At 38.7% G+C, this 15,654-nt stretch overlaps 1 protein-coding gene across 10 annotated transcripts in view; it reads right to left on the reverse strand.

Annotated features, from left to right (window-relative positions):
• CEP112 (centrosomal protein 112) overlaps positions 1-15,654 on the reverse strand; it is a 400,571-nt gene that overhangs the window by 79,660 nt on the left and 305,257 nt on the right. For 6 of the 10 annotated variants that reach the window (XR_012009149.1, XM_072781073.1, XM_072781071.1 and 3 more), the window contains 2 exons: positions 13,838-13,900; positions 6,883-7,032 (listed from right to left, as the gene is read on the reverse strand). Coding sequence is in view for 7 of the 10 variants with exons in the window: in XM_072781073.1 (XP_072637174.1) it covers positions 6,883-7,032; positions 13,838-13,900 (213 nt within the window). In the remaining 3 variants the exon portion in view is untranslated. Of the gene's footprint in view, positions 1-6,882; positions 7,033-13,837; positions 13,901-15,654 lie in introns of those variants that run through there. The other 4 variants (XM_072781072.1, XM_072781067.1, XR_012009150.1 and 1 more) reach the window with 3 other exon arrangements.

Raw genomic sequence — 15,654 nt, forward strand, 5'->3', positions numbered from 1 at the left:
ATACAAGAAGAAGAACACATTGAGGATAAGTCAAGAGTGAGAGGAAGATGAAGTTCAGTTTATAAAATGTCTAGTTTGAGCAGCCTAATGGGTCATCCAAGTGACAATATGCAATGGCGGTTAGAAATCTGGATTGAGAGCTCAGAAAAAAGGTCTAGGTGGAGATGAAGACTCAAAATTCATTTGCTTGGAAGCTATATGCATGAAGGAGTAAGATTGTCCAGGATGCATACAAAGAAAACAGAAGAGGTCTTGCTAATGCCAATATCTGAGTGCTAAAAAAAGGACGAAGAGACAGGGAATGGGAGTGGGAGGGAGGGTTTTGGAATGGCAGATGAACTGGGAATGTGTTGCCAAGGAGCTAAGGGAGATGTTAGAGACTGCTTGTGGCCGATTAAATGATTGCTCATAGATGTTCATGGACTAGAGTGGTTCTGTGTTTTCCCTGCCCCATTGATGTGAATTGAAATGAGGCGGAGGCTGCAGAGATGTTTTTCCCTGCCCATGATTTTGTACCCACCATAAGGAGGATACCCCAGGCAGTTGCTAGGTTAGGGAGATTGTGCAGACACATAGAACAGGTTTGAACTCATTTTAAAGTCTGAAGTCAAATGCAGCCAATCAATGGCCTGAATCCAAGCTACAGCAATAATCCATAGATATGTTGCAAAATATTAAATAAATAAATAAACGCTTGTTACTATAAGTCATTAAATTTGGGGGGTTGTTATGCAGCATTATTGTGGCAATAGCTGACTAACACAGGTTCCTTGTTAGATGTTATAAAGGAATCAAACAGGCTTCTAAGATCAAATAGGTTTTGCAACACCAAATGAAGTGAGTAAAAGAGTAAAAACTAGCAAAAATGCATGGAAGCATTGATATAGGGTAGTAAGGTAAATAATACAAAAAAAAAAAAAAAAAACTCTCAAAAGCCCATAGTCAAGGAAAGAAACATGATTCTGATGCACAACTGCATCACGACACAACCTCCACATCTGCCAATGTTCCCTAATTCATTATTCTAATTATGAGTCAACAAAATCCCGAGAAATCTCATTATTATCACCAAATGTGGAAAAAAAAAAGCTGTATGAGTGACCTCATCTTTTTCCTCTTCCAACTGTGAGAAGTGGAAATGGATGTGGTGGAAAAACAGGTAAATATCAGGGCTGTCTATCTCATAGAAAACTGAAGGTGTCAGGACTTCAGGGATACATGCCAAATTGAGATAATTCAAACCCCAAAGAGATATCAGATGTCCTCTCCCATTTAGGTAGTTCGAATGCTGAAACACAGAACAGTCGCCCCAACCAGACTACACACACACCTCTATCCCAGCTCTTCCTTTCCCTCCTTCTCAGGTTAGGAAAAATGCAGAGACACCACAAATCAGTTTTACTTACAGTGGGGGGATCACAATGCTTCAGAAACATATATTAAATGTTTAATATGTAGAGGTATTCTGGTTAATTACTGAATTTATCCTGGTTAATCTACTAAACTTAACATAGTAAAGAAAGACTTCTTTAGGAATCCCTCAAAGAAAGCAAATCATTTCCATGGGGGAAAACCTAGCCTCACCCAGCTTTCCCCACAGCAATATCAAATGCTAGGTGGGCAATGTTTATGGTTTTCATGGGAAAACACATGAACAAGAAGTTGGTGCCTACCTAACATGTTGTTCAAACATAAAGGTAAATCGGCAGACATTCTTAAACATGAACAATTCAGGGAAGACAGTACCATGAGTCTTGAAAAAATGCTTTGACCATGAAATCCAGTCAATTAAGAACCAAATTCGAGTAAAAACTTCAGAAATGGAGTCACTGTGATGAAAGGTCTAGTGGTAAGCCCCACACCCAGTAAGGTCTAGAGGTAAGCACTACGTCTAGCAAGGACAGCATGAATATTAAACTAAAGATTAGGGTTACGGACAAATTGTGACTATCACAAACCTGGACAGTGTAAAAATAATACCACCATCCCAGGCAGGAGAGGGAAAGCAAGGGTTAGGGGAGGCAATGAACGTACAGATGTACTCATTTTCAACCCTAAATCAAATTCTGTCCAAAAGCCCACCAATTCTTTTTGTTTGACTCTAGTTTCTTTTGTCTGTTGAACTGAAGTAAAATTAACTTTGGAAATCTTTCTAAAACAAACAAATACAGATTCTGGAGTATTATCTCATTTTATGAGTCTATTTGACTTTCCTTCTCTTTTTTCTTTATATATACTAGGATATTCGAAATGATGTTCACCACTGATGCTATGATGGTTATTTCTGAGTGATGAGATTTGAGGTGACTTAATATTTTTACCTTCCCCTCTACAATTTGAATCTTTTGTGAAAATATGTGATTATCCATTGTTTACAAAACAACAGAGATTTTCTTTAAAACTATGCCATGATGTTAATTAACACTGTTGATTCTGGGGTGGTAGGAATATAGATTTAGTTATTTTCTTCTTTGTACTATTTCGTTTGGGTGAGGAATTGATGGGAGATGAAAACCAGACCTTTAGCATAGGCTACTGTGTAGATTTAAGACAGCTTCACTATCTCTGCCACTCCTCCCTTCAAGGGGCAGGGGCTAATTCCACTCCCCTTGATTCAGGCTGACCCTGGGACCAATCTCAACCAAGAGAATGCAGTGGAAGTGCCACTGTGAATCCTCCTATAGTAGCCTTAAGAGAAGTGCAGATCTGCCTTCACCTATTTGAATACTCCTCTTAGACGCCAGCTTCCATGTGAAAAGTCTGACCACCCAGATAGCATGTTGCAGCCCCAGCCATACTTCCTGTTGAATGTGACTGCACAATACTACACATGGAGCAGAAAAACCCTCTACCCTATTCCTACCTAAATTTCTGATCCAAAGAATTCTAGGCATATAAAATGGTTGCTGCTTTAAAACATCAAGTTTTGGGGTGGTTTTATTATGCAGGAGAGCTGGGTCTTTTTTAGAACTTGACTTTGAAGGTAAGGAGTGAGCTAAAGTAGTAGATAAGTGATAAAGATCTTTTTTGCTATCGAGATAGGGCATACCACAGTATAAAAGATTTACCTGTATGAATGCATTTGTTTCTATAACTCTTTTTACACTCCAAGAATTCTGTTCTGTGAAAGACCTCCCTTGGTCTGTTGTTTCTTAGACAGCCGGGATCATGCCTGCTACTGGTCTTGACTACCGTGATTAATGTCTACTGGGTTCCTTTAGAATGCTGGCTCCTCCTCTTTTACCAAACAGTTTTTATTGTTTCTTATTGCAAAAGTGATGCTATAATTAAAAATATGGAGCTAAGATAAAAGAAAATGACCAAAAATTTCACCCACCAGAGATGTCCTCCAGTAAAATTTTGATATATGATTCCCATCTTTTTTCTCTTTATATGTTCTTTGATTTACAAACATGACCCATATGTAATTTTGGTAAACTGTATTTTCATTGAAAATTATCTTGTGAACATTTTCACTATCCTTAAATATCTTTCTCCAACACCATTTTCAATAGTGCATAGTTTTTAGTTTATGTACTATGGCAAAAATAAAGAGAATAGAAAATGTTAGTATTGTTGTGCCTAGCATGAACAGGACATTGATAAATAGTTATTGGCTAGATGAATGAATGCTAGAATGAACATTTTTTTGGCTATCTGAAGCTCCGTGCAACCTTTTAACTGTCACCTTTGGGCAAATTCTGGAAATGGGTCAAAAGTTGGGCATGTCTCTCAGGTAATATAGTAATGATAGGTATTGCCAAATTGTTCTCCAGAAATGTTTTAGCAGATTACCCTATACCACACTAGTGGCCTTTAAAGTGGGCTATTGTTGACTATTTTAGATCCTACTAACTTTTCTCTCAAGAATTACTTTAATAAAAAGGTCTATTGATCCACAGAGACATTATTTTAAGCTCTGGCAGGGTGAGTGCCAGGTTACTATCCACCTCATCCTCAACTGCAAGCTTGAGAGCTCAGCTCATCCCCAACCCAGAAAGTAGGACGGAGTGCATTCCACAATTAACACACACACTCTTTATACAGCATGTTCTGATTCTAATATTTCAATATAGTAATGATTAATATCACAAAATATTCGGTAATATTAGCTTATTTTAATATAGATGCAAACAAATCCATTTGATTTCAGAAAGCCAAATACAAGCCTCATGGTAACTGTGCCTCTCTCTGAGTATCTGGATCTATCCATATACCTATATGTACAAAACACTCAAACACAATGAGAGTGTCCAGCTCAAATAGCTGTTGCAGACATGCTAGTATCAGACAGACAGAAAATGAGAGTGAGGTTCTCCGGGTTCATTTGTGCACCTGGCCCATGACTGGCTTTCATGGACAAAATGTAGAGACTGGGGTATGTCCTGAAGTTTATGGCTGAGCCTCTCCGGTCAGGAAGATTGTGACCTGAACCTGGCTGTAACAGTTATTGAGCAATATGACCTTGGACTGGTTATTTAACCTCAGAGCCTCAGTTCTCCCACCTCTAAGATGGGGATGACAGAAATACCATCCTAATGAGGATTACTAGAAGGCCTAAATGACGTTAACGGGACTGGCGATGAATAAAAATGTCTGGCAGAGAGCCTGGTACATAGGAGATGTCAAGTAAGTATGAGCTATTATTCCTTTTATTTTTGATGACATCATCTAGGGTAAAAAATCAAGGCAAAGAGTGCTAATGAATTACTTATATTATGTAGGTTAGTAAAAAAACCCCAGAGATACCATTCACTTTACACATAATCTAATAGTCAATAAAAACTGTACTATGTGTGGTGCATCTGGGTGGCTTAGTCGGTTAACCGTCTGACTCTTGATTTGAGCTCAGGTCATGATCTCAGGGTCGGTCCTGGGATTGAGCCCTGCATCAGGCTTCAAGCTGAGTGAGGAGTCTGCTTGAGATTCTTTTTTTCCTGTCTTTCTGCCCCACCCCCATTCTCTCTCCCCTTCTCTTAAAAAAACACAAAACACAAAAAACTGAACTATATCTTACCTACATTATAATTTTAGTTGCTTGTAAGTATCTGTTTTGGAGGTCATAAATATCATGTAGTAGATACTTTAATATAATATGTATGCACATATTAAGTCTTTGAGATCTGACACTTTTCTGGAAATTAGGATCTGGTTTAGCAGGTAAGTAGATTAAAACTGCAAAAACAATTAAAAATAGGCAATTGTACTAATTATTTTAAGATTTTTTTTTACAATTTATTTATTTATTTATGATAGACAGAGAGAGAGAGAGAGGCAGAGACACAGGAAAAGAGAGAAGCAGGCTCCATGCCAGGAGCCCGACGTGGGACTCGATCCCGGGACTCCAGGATCGCGCCGTGGGCCAAAGGCAGGCGCCAAACTGCTGAGCCACCCAGAGATCCCCTTAAGATTTTTTTTTTAATCTTAAGAAACAATACTAGAAACTATGCTGTTACAGAGTAAATTTATGTTTTCCCTTTTTGTGTATATTGGGATTCAATTATTTATTTAAAATTGGGAAACTGCCTACTGCATGGTATTTGGACACCAAGTGGAAAAGAAATTCACTTAAAATGAAATTTTTATATAGCTAAAGGAATTTAAACAAAGTATCCAGCTCAGTTCATGCCAAGCAAAACAGTTATACAGATCAATGAGTGAGTACCTCCTGTGCATTTATAAATGAGAAAAGCTTCAAAGATTTTTTTTCAATTACCAGAATATAAAAAAGAAACCTCCTTTTTGGTCTCATATCACACGTAGGGGGAAAAGAAGCTTGCTGATGGCAATGTAGAGGGAAAATCTCATTAAGAACAAAATAAAATAAGTCCTCACCTCTAAAGTGAGGAGGCTGGATGAAATGGCCTCCAAGATTTGTCCATATCTGAAAGTCTTTTATTCCATTCAGTCTTGTCCAGGCTTAAAGAGTATATTTTAAAAAGCAACTGACATTAACACTAGCTTTTCCGTAAATTACTCAGATTGCCTACAATAGGCTATAGAAAAGAAAGACAGAGGGGTTGGGTAGAAAAGGGCAGCGATAAAACTCAAATGTTTCTTTTATTTTTCCTTGCTTTGTCTGATTACTCAACATGCTTTAAGCATTGTTATAACAAAGTAAAATCACTGAAAAATAATCTTTTGCTGGAAATTCTTGAAAAAAATTTTTGTTCTCTTTTAAATCTTATTTATAAAGGTTTCCAGATGCTTATCCTCACAGATTAAACCCAGCATGATGTAGACACTTACAATAATATTCACTGCTATGAAGCCAAGAAAAAAACTACTTTGAGATCGAACTGCCTATCACCTAAAGAATCAGGGTCCAGGGAACTTTTCTGTTGCTATTAAAGGCGTGATTCTCTGAAGCCATTTGGAAACAGCCTAGGTTCTCAGCAGCAACACATCTACCCTGCACTATGTCAAAGCACATCAAATGGTTGGCATTCCAAACCTCAAACAGGTTATTTCTCATTATGTGAATACATAATGAAAGGATGTGGGCAAAGAAGAGAATGTAAATTGGAAGCTGACTTCTGAATTTATTAGCCAGCAGTCCTGAGCTAAAACAGTCATCCTAATTTCAAGAGACAGTTCCAAAGTGGTTCTCAAGAGAAAGGACGGGTATTTTTCAAATATTTGTTCAATGTGAATGGATCAGGCTTGCCAAAAATGACTTTTTATGCTGGCATGTGATCTCTTGGAGGGAAGTCAGCCTGAGTCACTGGATACATCAAAGGTAGAGTCCACTGAATGGAATTAGAGCAGGCTGCATGAGCAAGCTAGGTACCTGCATTCATCTGCCCACTGCTGGGATTGTAGCCCTCCTTTTAATTACATTAAAGCAGCTGGTACCATTGGTGACTGAAGTCTTCAGATTACCTTGATTGCTCGGTCATTATCTCTAATCAGCTGCTTCTTCTCATCTTCAAACTTCTGTATAACATCCTGGAGCCGCCTTTCTGCAGCAAGCTGCTGCCGGCTGTTCTCCTCTTTCAGAGAGGAAATGGTTGTCTGAAGTTCTGCTATGATCTAAAATGAAAACAGCATGCTATAACTTCAAATTCTTCAGTGAGAGGCATCTATTTTATATGTATTTATGCTTAGCAAAAAAGCGGATTTGGCAAAAGTCTAATCCACAAACTAAATATTTTCAATTAACATATCACACACTATAACGCATGAAATTCCACGTAATAAAAGACTATAATAAAACTGTGAATGGTGAACAACTGCTGAACCAAACATATTTGGAAGACACTTCCACTATAACATTCCACAATATTTACTCATCAGAAGAAAGAACATCTGTGATCTCAAAAATATGAAACGCGTCAGATTTTATTTCACTGAGAAACAGACATATTAGAATGAAGAAAGCTATTTTGCCTTTCCTAATATTTGGAACTGTAATGACCAAAGAAAATAATGAACAGTGCTCATTCTTTATAGTTACCTAATTCTACACAACGGTTTTTGGGTACTCACTAAGGTTTGTGCACTGTGCTAAGTGTCTTAAGTTCTTACTGTCATTTACAAACATTATTATCACCCATCTTTTATAAATGGAGAAACAGAGGCAGAGAAAGAGGTCCCATATATCCCGTTGTCACAGATGATATCGAACCAAAAAGACAGGCAGGACCTGAACAATGCAGTCAGATCAATCGCCATACTGATTGGATGGATCCTCCAACTAGCCTTTGTTTTTCCCAAATGAGGCTTTGATGTAGAAGAGAACCTTATTGTAACATAGTTCCAAATGGGTTGCCTACTTCCCAACTGATAGATATCCATGAAAGTTTATTTAGAGACCCCTGTAGTATCCTCCAAGTAGAAGAACTGGTTCTCTCCATGAATAGGTATCCTCTAAGAGTTCCCAAGTAATCATGAGCTGAGAACATGTTCTTCCTTGGGGTTGTATACATCCATTACCTTCCTAATTAAAAATCTTTTAAAAAGCAGGAAATACGTTTCTTCTTCCAATAAAAAAAGAAACCAACATCCTTAGTCCTGGTTAGAATAGAATTCCGTTGGTTGTATGGGAGCAGGGCTCATTGGTGAGACACTTGGACAAGTTAGTTATCTTCCTTGAAGCTCAATTTTTCCACCTAATATTGGGTGGCAAAACTAGAGTGCGGTATTGTTAAGACAATAAATAGAAACTGTCTGCAGTTTCACAGATGCCAAGTCTTATAGGAATATTAATTGGTACTATGGACATAAATGATAGCATATTTACAAGAAAATATGGTGTAGATCTGCTTTTAGAAGTGAGCAAACTCACTGTAACAAAGGTTCACATTTAGGATTTGTAAATCATCACATGTTAAGACCATTGTGAAATAAATGGCAAGATACATAATAGCAGTATGTTAATATTTTTAAAAACGAACTTGAATCTTTTGCCATGAGTGGAGGAATCTATTTACTAAGAATAAAGATGTTTTTCATCTGTTTTCTGAATTTTGATTAAATGTTGTTCCCATTCTGGCATCAATTCAATTAATTTTCATAGCACTTCTATGAAACAGGGAAGGTTAAATTCTTATAGTGAATGTCAAAAACCGAGGCACAGAATAATCAACTCACTCGCAGTCACAGAGCAAGAGGAGCCAGAGATAAGAAAGAGCCAAATTTCCTTGGCCCAACATGAAACTTAAGATTGATATTTTTTAAGAGCATCGAGCCAAATAGTGAAAATAACTTACTATTTCAGTGACTATTGGAGCGTTTCAAGTTAAGTAAACTACAACTTTATAGAAATGGTAAGCTTACTTCTGTCATGTGTTCATTGTGTTTGTGTATGTGCATGTATGTACATGGGTGTGTGCGTGTGTGTTTAGTGCAATAAATTGATATATCCACTACCCAAATCATGTCATATGTTTTTAAGGTAAAAAGTAATTTTGTTTCTTTAAAAAACAGTAAGATTAGATATTTGTGGGTTCTTCAAGTGACCACAAGGGTATGAAACAGGGATCCCTCGTCTTCAGAAGCTTAATGACAAGAGGACATCAAAAAGAAATAAATGCAGGTTTTGGAAGGATCTATGAGCATGTTCTGAGGAGAATATGTGGCTTTTGTGTGGAAAATGAAACCTTACATTCTTGGGGGAGATAATGAGATTCTTTGGGGGAAGTAATGAGATTATCTTTAGCAAGTTATTCTAAAAACTTATGAAGATGATCTACGGGAGAGAAATACTTCAGGTGAAACATGGTAGTAGCTGAGTAGATAAAGTGGTTGATAGACTGATAAGACTAGTTGGATAGAGAGAGGTGGATAAAATGTGGATAATTTTTAAAACCTGAAATGAGATTGAAGATTATGAAATAATCCTAACTAGATTAACATGTTTTAGGTAAAGAACAAAACTCACTTGGTTGTAGACATAGAGTAAAAGACTATAGACTATATTCACCTTAGCACAGTGCCCATAACTAGCCCTTAATATTTAACTAATGGAACTATAATGAGAGCAAATAAAAATAATAATTACCTGACAAATCATATTGAGATAATCTAGCCTTTTTATAGAATGATATGAAAAGTTTCTGAGAGAAATCAGAACTCATCTACACAATCATAAACCCCACCAGTTTTGATTGAATCTTAATTAAAAACCATAAAACAAAATGTCACCACTCAACTGAATGTTTACCCTGCATTCGCTTCAGAGAAAGATGTGGATTCGAACATTTCCATGTGATATTAAAAATATTTTGGGAAGCAAAAGGAGAGCTATTTCGGGCTGATGCTGTAAGCAACCTAACTCATGAAAGCTATAATGGTTAATTATTGCTAAGCAGTTAACACTTGGCAAAAAATGTTAGTGGTCTTATTAAGTCTTAAAATCAGATTCTGAATAGAGAGTTTAGGATTTCATATTTAACTCACTTTGATGTTTTACAGGTTATAGTACAGTTTGAGTTTTTTTTAAGATTTAATTTATTCATTCATGAGACACACACACACACACACACACACACAAAGGAAGAGACACAGGCAGAGGGAGAAGCAGGCTCCAAGCAGGGAGCCCGACATGGGACTCGATCCCAGGACTCCAGTATACGTTCTGAGCTAAAGGCAGGCACTAAACCGCTGAACCAGCCACACAGGGATCCCTAGTTTGAGATTTTTATAAAACTTTAAAATACAAAAGGGCATACTTGGGAAGATTTGGTGGACACTGAAGATCCTTATAAAATAAGTGAAAGAGTGGCTCCTGAGCACATTTTGCATTCTGGGTTGCCACCCTGGAGAATGATATGAAGGTTGCGGGCATGCCGGACACACGCGATACACCCAGGCATAATCTGCATTAGGTATGTGGGAGTAAGTGGGGGCACTGGGTGGGTGGGGTGGGGGGGCGGGCAGCCAGGCTCTTGGCCGGGGGCAAGCTCTACCTGTATTCCATCTCTTGTCTTGTCCACAACTACCTGTATTCTTGCCACATGACAATATCTTTCTCTGAAAAATGGCCACCAGGTGAGTCAGCTGAATGGGAACAACTGAGCTAACATTGAAAAGGCAAGGTGACCATGTCATATTAAGACAAAAAGAACAAATATATGATTCTGATGGAAATTATATTTGGGAGTGTGCCCAGAGATGATGCACACATTGCCATCAGGATGAACGTTGAGAGACCCAGAAGGGGCACAATTCTAGATATGCCATGGGTTTAGTTTTAATGGTCCATTAGGTCTTAAAAGCTTGATAAAATCTTAAAAGATTAAGTAACTTCCTTTAAGGGAGGAAAATATTTAAAATATTTTCCAAATTCAAGCTGATGATCTAGATACCAATGCATTCATTATGAGTGCATTCATCACATTACTTAAAACAAAAATTTTTAAGAGAAAAAAGAGAGGGATTTCTTTCTTTCTTTTTTTTTTTTAAGATTTTATTTATTCACGACAGAAACAGAGACAGAGTCAGAGACACAGGCAGAGGGAGAAGCAGGCTCCATGCAGGGAGGCCAATGCGGGACTGGAACCCCGGGTCTCCAGGATCACACCCCAGGCTGAAGGCGGCGCTAAACCGCTGGGCCACCAGGGCTGCCCCTCTTTTTTTTTTTTTTTTTAAAACCTGAGAGACAGTTAAGCAACTTTGCTTCTGACATTGTCCTCAGCTTAGATACGAGTTAGTGATTCCAGCAAACTATCACTGGAAAACAGAAAAAGTCAGTCTATGGTTCTGTTTGTAATGCTCATTTTCAAATTATCTGTTTCTTTAAACTGACTGGACTGAAGATCAATGTTCCCAAATGTCAGGACACAGATACAAACATAAGCATCTATTTATGTACATGCAAATATTTACATGTATTTAGAGGTGGGGAAACCAAATATTATCAACGTAAGCTTGTCATCCCACCCTTTATGAGGATGGACCATCTTTTATTATGTTATTATACTATTTCAAAGATATTTTTTTCTCTTCTGGTGTTGCACTGTCCTTTGATGTATGAAATGATTGCTATGGGACATGATCGTTGTCACTAATTGGCTTTTCCTCCTCCTCCTCCTGCTTCTTTCACATCTTTACTTGGGAAAATATTTAGCAATTCCCTGCCTCTCAAATTTGGGGAGGGGGGGGAGATTTGATCAGTTGTTGAACACCCAAAAATAAATTAAAAATAATTTCTTGCTCCTTCCATATCTTTTTTTATTCTTTTTTTTTTTTTTTTTTTAATTTATTTATGATAGGCACACAGTGAGAGAGAGAGAGGCAGAGACACAGGCAGAGGGAGAAGCAGGCTCCATGCACCGGGAGCCCGACGTGGGATTCGATCCCGGGTCTCCAGGATCGCGCCCTGGGTCAAAGGCAGGCGCCAAACCGCTGCGCCACCCAGGGATCCCTCTTTTTTTATTCTTTGATCCCTCCTTTCTTGTCTCTATTCCCATTTTAATCCTGCTGCCATGCGAGCTAACAGTTATTAAGCGCTTTGCTGTGTACTAAGCACTCTGTACTAAGCACTTTTTTTGCATTACATTACTTAATACTTAAAACTAGCTTCTGAGGTAAGTACTACTCCTTTATTTTACAAATGAGGAAACTGAATTCCAGAGAGTGCAGGTAACTCGCTCAAGGTCATATAAGTAGTAGGGCTGGTATTCAAATTCTGCTGGACTCCAAAGCTTAGGCTTTCTTCCGCATTAACTTACATTTAATTTGCTTTAATATGAACTAATCAGGCTGCTTCATACATTCCTTTAGATAAACTTAACTACTCCTGTTTACACTCTCATTATTTAAGCATTTTTACTAGCTATCTTCTATCTCACTTTCGGTCTGCCTCCCCCATTTAACATAACGCAAAATAGGCAGGACATAAGGGTATGCCAGTTGGGGATTCTTCACGCCTTAGTTTAAACTGGAACTACTGGAGCAATAATATTTCTTCTGATTATAAGAATCTTCTGCAGTGATTAAAAAAGAATATTTCCCCATGTTCCTTCTTCAAAGGAGGTCTGGAATAATGGCAATCAAGACCTAATCATCATCTTTGAAATAAGTACATGTAAGTCTTCACTCAGACAAAGACATTTGGCTTTCCAAGTGGGATGTACATTACATGGCATATGCACATTTTAGAAATAATTGTATAACCAAAGACATTATATGAGAGTTATCACCAGAGTTCTGCTATATGAAAAACGAGAGGGACTGAGCCAGGCCAGTGGTGTCAGACTGTGAGCTTCTGTTCTCCAATCTGATCCGGGGGGGGGGGGGGGGGGGGGGGGGGGGGGGGTGGGTTCCCGGTATAGTCACTTGCTAACCCATGTGACCTCAGCTCTCTGAGTCTCAAGTGTGAGCTCAGTTCCCTAAGCCTCAGTTTCCTCAATGGGAAAATGGAGCCAAGAACAGTTCCTAACTGAGTTATCATGAATGAACACTGAGTCAAAATGGTCCGTGCCCCATAAAATTCCTGATTTTATTACTGTTACGTTGTTGTGTTACTGTTATGACCACTGTGTGGTAACTTATAAAATAGTACATAAATTTCAGTTCATGGCCACATATTGCCGTGTATATGCAAAAATACTGTGAAGTGCTGATTTTAAAAATCATTATATGTGATGCCCACAAAAATGAATGGCTTAACCTCTCCATCTATACAATGAAAATTTGTATTTTTTTATTCTAGAATTACTCCTAAAACGAAGGGATGCTTGGGATTCCCTGAATGATACTTTAGGATATTATTATAACAACTTACACAGAAAAAGTATTTTAAGCATCACATGTCAAGTTGAGACAAGCATTCAATTATTGGCCTTCTACTAAAACTATGATAGCAACAACATGAAGCAAGATATGAATGCAGGGACTTATGATTCTTCTTTTCCCCAAAAGAAGTCAACAGTTCAGTGGCTAATTTAACCCAGGACATTTATCATTTTGAATTTTACTTTTAAGCAGTCCTTAGGTACAACTAAATGGAATATTGCAAAAAAGCACAGATGGTATCAAACTGCTTACATCACAAATGTAGGTGTGTATTTCCCGCCCTTGTGAAATATGTTGCAGCCTGGGCTTGTTCAAGCGCACTGGCTGGTTTTACAACATCTGAGTATGTGTGTGTGGGGATGTGTGTATGTTAGTTCAAATGGTTCAATATGCCTAATTAAAAAAATCTTTTCATAAGACCAAAGTATTAAAAGTATATATTATTTACCCACGTACCCACTGCAAATAGGATAGTAACCCTTAAAGACACTGAAGAGAATGAGGTTTAACTTGAAAGTACAAATGCTTTTTATGTATAGGTTTCTTTTTGGTTTGTTTTGGTTTTGCTTTTTTTTTTTTTTCCTTTCAACATTCTTACCTGTGAAGATTTGGCAAGCTTCTGAGTGTATTCCTTCTCAATCTGCTTCAGCCTGCTGTTGGCCTGAAAAACACACGTACATGAACACACACACACAGTGACCTGTGAGCTTGGTATCTCTTCCACATGCCTATCACCAGGCAGCTGGGATGGCTGCCAGCTGCACCGCCCTTCTGGGGCAGCCAGAAAACCACAGGGCTTGTCTTTGATCTAACGCCAACTATTCATCACTTAAAAAGCAAAAGCAAAAAAAAAAAAAAAAAAAAAAAAAAATCTCTCCTGCCAATTATGAGACAAACACAGACTTCTGTGGAGAGAAAGAGAAATCGAGAAGAAGAGACAGAAATAGACCTAGCAAGAGTGTGAGGGTTCAGAAGGTAAAGTAGGGAATGGCAGAGGAATCAAAGGAGAAGAGAAAGGAAACAAGGGGCAGGGGGGTGGGGGCAGGAGAAACAGGAAAAGGTAAACTTAAACCTCTTCCCCATTGTTGAAAGATGAAAGAACTAGGTGCTCCTGGACAGAGGCAGATAGATTCTGAGACTCACCTAGTGAAGACATGAGCCCCCAGTCTGCCTAACACACAAGAACTATTTTTTTTAAAGTGACAAATGTGTCTACATCAAACCATTTTCATGTCCTGGAAGGAGGGTGGCCTTCCCAGAATCATCCGCATTACTTAGAACTCGACTATCTCTTCTGCCACTCAAGTTCCCATCCTCCGCACATGACCTGCTTTACTGCTCTCCGGAAGCTTCTGGAAGACTCACTGCATCCTGAGTGCTCGGAAATGGCTCTGCGACACGCCTGGACTGGGCCTTTCTTCTCACTGATTGTGCAAGCGCCAAGTAGGCCCTCCGATCTGAGCTGTGCCCTCTGCTTCTAGAAGAGCTTTGGTCATTACTCTCAAAGTCTCCTCTCTCTGTTCCCAGCGCTCACTCATTCTCTCTCTCTCTCTCTCTCTCTCTCTCTCTCTCTCTCTCTCTCGTATGTCCATCTGTCTGTCTCTGCAGCTATGGCCATTGGGCTGCTCGGGTATACCATCTTTTTTTCTCATTATTTCGATTTTCCATTTCTTTGTCTTTTTGATCTTTCACAGTGAGTTCTCAACTTTTAATTTAAACTTTCTATTGGATTAAAAAAATACTGCCCTTCTATTCGTAATTTTGTTGTTGTCATTCTCTGAGTAGCATCATGGATCCCCTTTTTAAGGTGAGGAAATGGAAGCACAGAGAGGTTAAGTAACTCACTCAGCACCACACAGCTAGGAAGCAATGGAGCCACTTTTTTTTTTAATATTTATTTATATGAGAGACACAAGACAGAGAGAGGCAGAGACATACGCAGAGGGAGAAGCAGGCTTCCCGCAGGGAGCCTGATGCAGGACCTCATCCCAGATTCCAGGATCCCACCCTGAGCCAAAGGCAAACACTCAACCACTGAGCCACCCAGGCATCCCTCAATAGAGCCACTTCAATCCCACACAGTGGAGCATGGAGGCTCCACCAGTAGAGCACATTGCAAACCTCTCTCTGCTGAGGTTATTAGATCCATCTGCACTTAAGATGTACCTATATGTCCACACACACACACATACAAACATTGCTCTCTAGAGTGTCTGTGTTGTTTCTGAGTTCCTTGCAAATATTTGCTTTGCCAACCAGTTTTGTCTCTGTTTTTCCCTTTAGCAACTTTCCTCAACTGTCTGGTGATCTTTTGTATTTAAAGGCCTCTAAAACAGGCAGGCTTGGGATGCGTGGACATCCTGTTGCAGGGTGTCTTAGAAGGACCTGGACTTTCCCGTGACTGGACATTTGTCT

This window comes from Canis lupus, chromosome 16, assembly GCF_048164855.1.
Source record: "Canis lupus baileyi chromosome 16, mCanLup2.hap1, whole genome shotgun sequence".
Classification (NCBI taxonomy): domain Eukaryota; kingdom Metazoa; phylum Chordata; class Mammalia; order Carnivora; family Canidae; genus Canis; species Canis lupus.